At 35.0% G+C, this 10,913-nt stretch overlaps 2 protein-coding genes and 1 long non-coding RNA gene across 3 annotated transcripts; 2 read left to right on the top strand and 1 right to left on the bottom strand.

The window, feature by feature from the left end:
- Positions 1 to 647: 647 nt before the first annotated feature.
- Positions 648 to 1,118, top strand: LOC141486214 (uncharacterized). The gene has a single exon (XM_074183942.1). The coding sequence runs from the start codon at positions 663 to 665 to the stop codon at positions 1,116 to 1,118; it is 456 nt and encodes a 151-aa protein (XP_074040043.1). The 5' UTR covers positions 648 to 662.
- Positions 702 to 4,030, top strand: LOC141486213 (uncharacterized). Its single transcript, XM_074183940.1, has one exon. It carries the CDS (start codon positions 1,302 to 1,304, stop codon positions 2,265 to 2,267), a length of 966 nt encoding a protein of 321 aa, XP_074040041.1. The 5' UTR covers positions 702 to 1,301; the 3' UTR covers positions 2,268 to 4,030.
- A 4,902-nt stretch (positions 4,031 to 8,932) lies between these two features.
- LOC141486210 (uncharacterized) lies at positions 8,933 to 10,913 on the bottom strand. The gene is made up of 2 exons (XR_012467703.1): positions 9,659 to 10,913; positions 8,933 to 9,186 (listed from the first exon to the last, which is right to left on the bottom strand). It is a non-coding gene; the product is annotated as an uncharacterized lncRNA (long non-coding RNA).

Below are 10,913 nucleotides of genomic sequence, written 5' to 3'. Positions count from 1 at the left end.
TGTTCAAGTATAAGGTTTTCCTGAAAGGCAATAAAAACCAAAACAATAATATTCCTGTAATAAAATAAATTTTTCCGTAGGGTAAACTATACAGTGGTTGGCCCCCACGTAGTCATTGGCCATGCATTTTTCAAACGCTTATAACAACTGTAATCCATACTATCAGAATACACCGGTGGCGTTAAAACAAACCTAAACTATTCTCTATCACTAGATAATATCAAATTTCACAGTTGGCATAATTGCGCAAAAATGGCGGTAATCTCCTTTCATGGTGCATAACTCGTGTGTGAAAACAGTGTTTTGCTGAGAAAAGTTTTGCTGAGAAAAGTGTGATTTGAGGTGAGTCAAGTCACGTAATTTTGTACAAGCAATATGTGGTATAGTTGTTTTTTATTGTTTGTATTGCATTATATATTGATATATTGCCTGGAAATATTAGCAATAAACAGTTAATGGCCCCTAGGCCAATGACTATAAAATCTATTGTGCTCGAATATGATTGTTATGAACATGACAATGATCAAGTAAACAAGGATAGGTATGATTAAACTATGCAATGAAGGCGTTAAAATATATGTACACAGTTGTTGGCCGGAGGCCAATAACTATAATCAACTGGGGCCAATCACTGTATTTCTGTGCTTTTTCAGCTGTGCAAAATGCCCAAAGTTGAAGAGGGTGGTCGCTATTCCAAAAAATATAGCGAGCAGCAGCTGCAAAGTGCTTTGAAAACAATTAATGATGGGGTACCACTCAGAGAGGCCGCCAGACATTTCAGTATTCCTCGAGCAACCCTACAATTCAGGAGGAGTGATAAGTTCACAAAAATAAGTCCGGGTCCACCTCCCATACTGACCAGTACAGAAGAAGAGCTTCTGGTCAAATGGGTAGTGGAAAATGCGCAAAAAGGGTTTCCGAGACGAAAGGAAGATCTCCAGTCGGCCGTCAAATCAGTTTTAGAGAAAGTACCACGAAAATTTAAGGATAATTATCCACATGAGGGATGGTATAAAGCCTTTCTTCGACGCCACACCATTTTATCAATTCGAACACCTGAGGCTGTTTCCTCCGCTAGTTCCAACGTATCAGAGAAAGACATTAGAAAATGGTTTTGAGACATTAACATCTATTTGGTATCTAAGGAATATGATGAGATATTGATTGATCCCTCAAGAATTTTTAATGGTGACGAAACTTGTTTCAATTTATGTCCAAAGAATTCAAGAGTGTTGGCACCAAGGGGTTCTAAGAATATCTACGAGGTAGAACACGCCTCTTCTAAACAGAATATTACAGTTATGTTCACCTTTTCTGCCACAGGTCTTACAACACCACCAATGATCATATATCCGGGAAAAAGATTGAAGGCTGAAATTGCTGCATCCGTTCCACCTGAATGGGGAATAGGTATAAGCGATACGGGATGGATGAAAGCAGAAGTTTTCCAAGATTATATTTGCAATGTCCTACATCCCTCCTTGGTGAAAAATAATATTAAGTTTCCTATAATCCTTTTTGTAGATGGTCATAGCACCCACCTGACATACGAATTGAGTGATATCTGTAAAGAATTGAAAATTATTTTGATTTGTCTTTATCCCAACGCTACTAGAATCCTTCAACCAGCAGATGTATCTGCTTTCAAGCCAATCAAAAGTGGCTGGAAAAAAGTAGTTTTGAAATGGAGGACAGACAATTTGAATTGTATTCTTGGAAAAGATAAATTCGCACCCATTTTAGAGGAAGTGGTCAAAGATTATGCAAGGGAGAAGACTATAACTGACGGGTTTCGCGCCACTGGATTATATCCTTTCAATCCAGACTCGATAGATTTTTCAAAATGTTTGGGGGGACAAAATCAAAAACAAGAGGATGAAAAGTATAATAGACAGCCACAACCAATGGGCTACGAAACCTTTCAAAATATCCTAGGTGAAGAGAAAATTAAACTGTTTCAAAACTTCTGTGGAAAAACTGATGATGACTGTACAGATTTCATTCTGCTTCATAAACTGTGGAAAGAATTTCATACTGTGCGGAAAGAACCAGAGAAAAACACAAGTAGGGGAGAAAGTAACGAATTGGATCCAACTGAATATCAAGACGAATTTAATTTAACTACCATTGAAAACCAACTGGAGTTAGGACAAAATAATATACATATGAGTGAACCATCGGTACCGACAGAGCCTAATCTTGAAGATCTAGACCGGGAATATTTTGAATGGAAGAGAATTGGAAAAGACAGGTACAAAAGATATTGAAGAAAGAAAAGACGATAGAGAATAAAAAAAGAAACCTGTAAGAAAGGAAATGAGAAAATCGAACAAAAAGAACATTGTTGAATGTGTATCGAAAATGGAAAATGCAGAAGTATCGCAAAGCATGCAGCGTGTTACAAAAAACTTGTTTCAAAACGAGTCCAGGACACAATCAAATCAAAAACTCAATCAAAACACACAGTCGTTCACACTGAAAAATTCTAATTCCATAAATATCATTTCCGAAGTTATTTTCAACCCCAATGAAGAATACCCTTTGAAAAATCTGATAAAAGAAGTTGGGATATCGGAGGAGCTTAATATCAAGATATCTGTTGGACTATGCTATATTTGCGCAAATAATCTTTCACAAATTATTTTGGAATCAAGTGCCAGGAATGTGCCAGATCTTACCATATTCAATGTATGAAAAGACACAACTTACATCAATCAAATTCTGCAATTTTCCATTGCAAAACGTGTTTGAAGAAACAACAAATTGTATAAATCTTATCTAATCTAATGAAATCCAGAATTAATGACTCAACTATATATTTATTAGCACTTTGATATTCACTCACTTATGTTTTAGAGTTCCAAAATAAATTGGTAATTATGGGCCAATAACTACAATATCACATGGCCAATCTCTGTAGTATAGCGGCCAATTACTGTGGATTCGAATATTTTCATTTTGGGACGTTCAAAATATGTTTTTGTTTATTATCAGAATGATCCAATTGTGTTTAAGGAGAAGTTCAAAGTTTACTCTATAAATCAAAACATAGTGAATTGCGTTTTATGATCAAATATGACTTCTGTTCATATTTACAAAAATGACAGACCTTAAAGGGCCAATAACTACCCCAAATACCCTAGACCGATTACGCATTTCAGTATTCAAATCTATATAGGGCTTCATCCAACATGAATGCTTGAACCTCAATACTATATGTGTGTTCATCACTAACAAGCCATGATTGACAGCTTGCTGTAAGTTTCTATAGTGAACAATATATTTTCTTTTATCGTTTAAATTTGGAATTAATTTGGGAACTTTCGAATTTGCATATGGTTCATTTGGATTATAATTCGGTAAAAATGTATTGTTTGCTTTATGTTTCCTTTCACTACATTGACTGATTCCACCGCGAATACCTTTCTGAAAGAAGTGAACTATATCAATGTCAGTTAGTAATTCTAATTCAATATTAGTATATTTCAACATGGCATCCCATGATAATCCTGGTGCGGTGAAGTAATGTGCCGGATCCAATTTATATTTATCAACAGATATATTTCTAAAGTTTTCAAAAATGTCACATAATAGTTACACATCTGACTTTAAATATAAATCAGAATATTCACCCAAATTCTGACATTCGAACAAATTCCAAACAAGTTGAGCTCTCCCATAATCATTATCTGATATATGTTCACAATTGAGTTTATCATAAAATTGATTTTTGGTTGGAAGTCTTGGATGATTCAGTTTGTCGATGTCATCAACAAAATTATAGGGAAATACACCTTTCTTTCTCATTAAATTGAAATTTTCAATTTGTGGGAAATGTTTGCGCATCTCGATACACTGATCAGATGTTAAATTGGCTCCTAAATTCTCCAAAGAACTAGGCATGAATCTGAAACTATCAATGAATCTCATTTTCAAATAATTTTTCTTCACCCTACCATCTTTATCCGTATAGGAATGTGTATAGAGATGTTTTGTGAGAGAGATATATTTCTCATTAGTTTGTGGGATGACATCCACTTTATCTTTGACTTTGAAATTGGTTGATGGTGTTGTAGTACTCAAGTGATTACAATCATTTATCTTATAACGCAATAGTAATTGCTCATTGGAAAAATATAATAAACATCCATCACAAAAATATTTCTTATGTTCATGAGCTGATAATTGGCTTGAAACTTATCTTGAAAGATTTTTGATCCAACAATAATGACTATTACCGAAATCATCTGTGATAAGTAACAAATTGACATGTCTCCTAAGTCTTCTCTGAGAGTAACGTAATGGTCCAATTAATTCATACACTATTTTACCCCTTTCGAATTTACTTTCTAAACCGTACACATTAACTGAAATATCATTCTTGTCCTCAAATTTCACAATATCCTCCAAATTTACCGGAAAATTCATATCTGTTACATCTATGACAGTATTGAAATGTGGATATGATGAAACTTCTGACGTTCTATCGATTGCAGCATGTAGTGCTGATGTGATAGCCCATGCAAAACAATGCTGATCTTCATTACGGACATTAACCACGGCCTTCCAACGCTCTATATATTCAGGTAGCTTCAAATATGAACATCCACTCAGCGGGCTGTATTTATTGATGTTCACCTCCAGAAACATGATTTTTTCACAAGTCCAACCTCAAATACAAATCAAAATTACTGATACATCCAATAACTTGATAGAAATGCTTACCTGAATCACGTTCCTGGAATTCTGTTGTTTAAGCGATAATTTCATTTCGAAATCCATCAAATAAGGAATTCAAATCAGTAGATTGGTCAACTGTTCTATTCTGAGAGTTAAATGATTTGGTTCCCTTCAGTTCTTGCGTTTGCAGAATATAACTCCCAAATACTTTCATATTCACTTTGATGATTTTGAGAACCCTGATAGCTGATTCCAATAATTCAATAACTTTCTGCCTGATTTCGTTAAAGAATAACATGTAATCGGTGGAAACAATGGAAATCTGCACCCTGTATGTAGCAATCCAACGCTTGAAAGCACTATTTATAATTTCAAGACCATCACTGAATTGTACACATGCATTATTCTTATGTTGCAGACTTCTATTGGGAGAATTCACTTGAATCAATGGAATCGTCACATTACAACAATTACATGTGTACATAGGTGTTGCAGCGTCATCTAATCTCACTTGTTTCACTGATGGACCTCCTTGGCAACTCTGGAGCTGATGACGACGAAGGTTGTCACTACGAGTAAAAGATTTACCGCATTCACAAGAATACATTTTCTATGATATGTTCTCACTAACTCACTCGATGAAAACTGACATAACCAATACTCGCCCGCTTCTTGAATAGCACAGTCCTCGCCGCCTGCGCATCACCATCGGGAGTGTGGGTAGAGTCATGCTTTACGTCACTGCCATCACCACATCGAGGGAGGTAAGAGCACATCGATGGATACGCATTACTCAACCACCCGCCTTGGAGTGCACATCTAGCTCTCCTACCGTTGAACGGTTGCTGCTGGGGTAGAGCGATGCGTTACGTCACAGCCTTCTCTAAATCGAGAGAGGTGAGGGCAGACCGATGAATACGCATTACTCAGCCACACGTCGTGGAGTGAATATCTTGCTCTCTTACCGATGAACGGTTGCTGCTGTGTCGTCACACCACTACTAACTTGATGGAACATTCATTACTTGGAGGATCTTCGAAGTATGTTTGTACATAGACAAGCACATGATGAAACCCTGTACCGTACATTCCCACACACACACACACAGTCTCATATGAAAAAAAAATCACCAGACACTTCAAGGTCACATTGCCTTGACTTCACTAAACAACAACAAGAAAAAGCAATTATTACGTCATAGTTGTGGGGGGAGGCTTAGAACCGGCTCAAATCTCCTACTGTACGAATAGAATAAGAAAAAAATATCCGATTAATTTCATTTGTCGATATAAAAAATCAATAACAATTTACAGTTGTTTTTTTTATTCATAATGCACTTATCTAACCATTTTTAAAATTGAACAATCTTTAAACTTCTTTTCGTATTTTGAGAACGCATCCAATAAATTTAAAACTCCATAGCTTATCGATGAGATTTATATTTTCTTTGTGCAATGGGACAATCCCACGAAGACTGTGGTCGCACATTATAAACGAAGTCTCACGAAAGCTTTCTGATAATCTACAGATTAACTGTCAACAACTGACAGCGGAAACTGTGGATCATTTCTAATCCGAATAAATAACTGTTTAATACCCACAACACAACTTTGACACGGAAACTGTGTTTTGAAACTTTTTTAATTCAAATACTGTAAAGAATTTATAAACGCCCTAAGAAGCCATCTTATGGCGAAACACGTGTTTCGTTTTGAGAATCTGTTAGGTGAATATCTCACACTGAAGTGATTTTGAATACATAAACTTTGAAACATTTGAAATTTACAAAAAATCAAAGTTGTTAGCATGTGTTAAAAGCGAAAAAATATACGTTTCTGATTCGGTAAAAACATAAAGTTCGTACAACACTTTTTCTTTCTTTGAATTATTTTATTTTTTCATAGTCGAACAATTTTACATGCAAATATATAAATTTTATGTAAGTCCAGTTACTGCGCTGGTGGAAGACGAATCAAAATTCTGTAAAGAATTTACACACGCCCTAAGAAGCCATTGTATGGCGAAACACGTGTTTCGTTTTGAGAATCTGTTAGGTGAATATCTCACAATGAAGTGATTTTGAATACGTAAGCTTTGAAACATTTCAAAATTACAAAAAATTAAAGTTGTTAGCATGTGTCGAAAGCAAAAAAATATACGTTTCTGATTCAGTAAAAACATAAAGTTCGAACAACACTTTTTCTTTCTTTGAAATACTTTATTTTTTCATAGTCGAACAATTTTACATGCAAATATATAAATTTTATGTAAGTCCAGTTACTGCGCTGGTGGAAGACGAATCAAAATTTCACAATCCATGATGATTGTGATGAACAACAGCATGATGAGGCTGTTGTTCTCCTCATAAGAGCACACTAAGGAAACTTAATCACCTTGATGATTACTTCTGCCATGATTCCAACTAACGAATCGTAGGAATATAATAGTAGTGGTAAGAACACTGACACTATCAGTTGAACACAATCAAAACACTTTTACAACTGGGTCCATGTTCCTGGAATATCTTATATATGCTTGTACAACCCCCTCCTGTGTCATTAGAGTACCTGATTACCAGAACCAACCCTGAGCACAAATACCAACCATAAGATTACAAAAATAGGAGTATATTGAACCCATTCGCAATGCAGCAGAATCGTTCGAAAATTTGGGAGTATCATAGAATGAAAACAATCATATTCAAACATTTCACTACATTACTGAAAATTTTTCACAACACCAAACTGCTATTTTACCACCTCGACACCTTCAAGAGGAAGAGGAAGCTCAGTAAATTAGTATGCCAAACTAGTTCTTTATAGTAGTTTCATTGCTCAGTAACCAACTAGATACGTGCTTTGAGACTTACGCGGGTATAAAAATGAAAAAAACAGTTTCTGATTACCTTATCTTGAAATAACAAAATATATTTTTTCAAATGATAGCTTAACTTATGGTGATTTTGGCAAGAGTTGCAAAACTTTCTTGCATTTCGATTGTTTGAATTTGATAGCTGAAAAAATGTAGGGAAAAAGTTAGTGATGTGCCGATGTGTTAGCGGTTTTATTCAAGTCAGACTCGATTCCTGCTTTAGAACTCGCCTACTCGAATACCAATTTATTTTGATTCGAGTACGCCAGATTCGATTCCGGTACTCGAGTTAGGAAGCATCGATTCGTACTCGCTAACCCGAGTCCAACTGACTCGAGTCTCGTATTCGAATGTGTTAACTCGCTTGTACAAGCGTTTCCAATCGTACTAATAAAATAAGTAGTATAGCTAACGTGGTTCTAGATACAATGGTAACCATGCCATCGAGCTGTCCATCGATAGCGTAAGGGGTGCGGTTGTTTGGGATGAAGAAGTGTGTCAAAAAGGCCTTGTTGGCGAAGAACAATGGTGTTGACAATGTGTTCTTGAGCAACCCTTGTTCTTGTAGATCGTCAATGACCAGAGGGTTGTAAGAGATGGTCAATGACCAGAGGGTGTTGTAAGAAGAGGCCTCGGCTGGTGTAGATTAGCCGTGTCGTATTAGAGACCTTTTGGCTCAGTGAATCGTCTTCGGCCAACCCTCTTCGGCCAACCCTTTTCGGGCAACCCCAGTTCGGAAACCCTCATCAGGCGACCCCTTTTCGTTAAAGCATGTACCCAGGCGTACGCCAATGTGTTTTATTCGATGACTTTGTCGGTGCGCCAGTTGACCTTGAGACAACTTTGTTGCAGTTAATTAGGATATTTTCGTTGCATTTCGTTGGAATACTTGTTGTTTGCCTGATAATAAACCAGATTAGCTGACCTTAAGGTCATATGTATAAGTAAACATGAATACTTTGTTGCACTTAATTAGGATATTTTCGTTGCATTTCGTTGAAATATTTGCTATTTTACTGATAAAAAACCAGATTAGCTGACCTTAAGGTCATATGTATAAGTAAACATGAATACTTTGTTGCACTTAATTAGGATATTTTCGTTGCATTTTGTTGAAATATTTGTTATTTTACTGATAGAAAACCAGATTAACTGACATTAAGGTCACATGTATAATTAAACTTGAATACTTTGTTGCATTTCGTTGGAATATTTGGTGTTTCACTGATAATTAACCAGATTAGCTGACCTTAAGGGTCATATGTATGATTGAACATGAATATTGTGAAAAAGGAAATACGTAATTTATTAACGTTTATTAATTAGTAGGTATTCACAATGTATGGGTTATTTTCAAAAATTCATCTTTTTTAGACGACAATAAGTATACATAACAAATTTCTGGTAGAGCTAAATATTTTTTGAGATTAATATTTGCATATTCATAAAAATCTTTTACAGTTGTCCACCAGAAACCTCTGTAAGTTATGGATGGTTTATGAAATTGTTCAATGCTATGATGTCCGCACATTAATCGGCTTTTGAATGGAACAATGGGATGAAAGTTTTCGTGTGATCCAATAACGTATCCGCACCTATACTTTTTTCCTTTGTCCTTACATGTTACCGTAGAATCTGAAAAAATGGAAGAATAATTACAAAAATGTTTGAGGAATATTGTTCGTTTATCTTACATAACGGTATTGATTTTTCAGAGTAGAAAGCTGGATATTCATTCAAAATAATCGTATCTAGATGTACTTCCATTAATAAAAAGCTACCATTTTTCCAACTTGTATGGTGTATTGATATAAATAACTTTTGAAGTTAGGATGTTGCAAATTTGTGAAAGTAGAAGAATAATGTACAACAAATACATATTTTTATCGTTGTGCGTGTGTGTGTGTTTCTTTGAAAGCAACTCGATTACTACTACACGTAACAGTTGTATTAGGGATGTTTTATACCATATACGTCACGTGAAATCTGTTCAACTATACATTCTAAACATAATATATTCGGATAATTTGTTTCTCCCCCACATTTAGTACACTTATATTTCACTGGTACAGGCATAATGATGTTAATGATGCTATTGGTTACTTACGAATGACTCCACGATTGTCTGCATAACGTTTATCAATTCTCAGATGCTTCGGTGATTATAATTCAAAAACGGTTTTCTTTTTGCAATTTTCACAATACTGTCTTGTACTTCTTTTCGATACTTCCTTATTGTCTTTTGGAGTATCACACAGTTTGCAAAATAATACGTTTTTAATGGATTCTTTCGTTTTAAGGTTTATATTTTTTTTCTTTTTTCTCTTTACAGAGTTGTAGTAAAGTTTTTTCCATATCTTCACATGCTTTCAATAAAGTGTCCTCGAATAAATCGCTAAAATTCATCTTTTGATTTTCACTGAAACAGAAAGTGTGCAATGTTGGAGGTCAAAAAATTAAATTCCTCATGTGGTTGTTGAATGAATAATGAACAGTTGAAGCGGTTATGATGGTTATGCTGTCAGTTGTTGTCTCCTCAACTGACTTCTCGAATCCCTCTCGTTCCTTATTCTTTGTCTATAGGACCCAGAATCCCGACGTTGATGACAGGGTGGGCAAAAGTTATATTCTGATGAAAAACTTTCATAAACTCTCAAACATCTCCTGTCATTACACCGATACTTTGAAGGACCATTGACTTGAGGAAGTTCGTTTCCATTAGTGCTACTAATAATATTTTCCTGGATTGCTTTGTTCATATTGCTCTGTAAAATCACAAATCAATCGGAAAAAGAACTCAAGATAAAAACGTTTTTTCCATTGTGTTAAAATATAAGTTGTAAGTTAATCAATTGTAAAAATGAATATTACAAGTGTGGATTAAATTTTGAAACCCCAAGGCAATGTATCACTTGATAAATAATTTACAATTCGTTTGTCATCGAAAGGAGTTAATGCAACTTTTCTTTGATTTATTGTATATACCTCATGTTTTTTACTACGAATCAGATTTTCCGTTACTTCAAAATGTTCATTTCCGAATAGACAATCGTAGTAATTTTGAAAATTTATTGTTTTGAGAGAGGCTCTGGTGACACCTTTATCTATTTTAATTATCAAATTTTCCCCGTCATTCTCTCCATGTTCTACTTTTATCGCATACATTTCCGACTTTAAGCCAATGAACTCTTTCATAATTCTTCCATTGTTTTCGTCTTTCATCAAACCTAAAACTTTTTTATTTACCAATGGAATTCCGAATTGTCCTCTTTGATATGTGCAAAAATGTCATCGGTGAAAAAGTGGTAAATCAATGAATCAGTATCTGTATACAACAATTTCGCATTTTCATTGAATTTAGG

This window comes from Leptinotarsa decemlineata, unplaced genomic scaffold (genome assembly GCF_025532065.1).
Source record: "Leptinotarsa decemlineata unplaced genomic scaffold, Ldec_3_MD MMD2_tig00026347_RagTag_RagTag, whole genome shotgun sequence".
Classification (NCBI taxonomy): Eukaryota; Metazoa; Arthropoda; class Insecta; order Coleoptera; family Chrysomelidae; genus Leptinotarsa; species Leptinotarsa decemlineata.
This window is presented reverse-complemented; position numbering and strand designations above follow the sequence as displayed.

Excerpts from the sequence above, each read along its gene's own strand:
- LOC141486214 (XM_074183942.1), top strand. The coding sequence starts at position 663 with ATGCCCAAAGTTGAAGAGGGTGGTCGCTATTCCAAAAAATATAGCGAG.
- LOC141486213 (XM_074183940.1), top strand. The coding sequence starts at position 1,302 with ATGTTCACCTTTTCTGCCACAGGTCTTACAACACCACCAATGATCATA.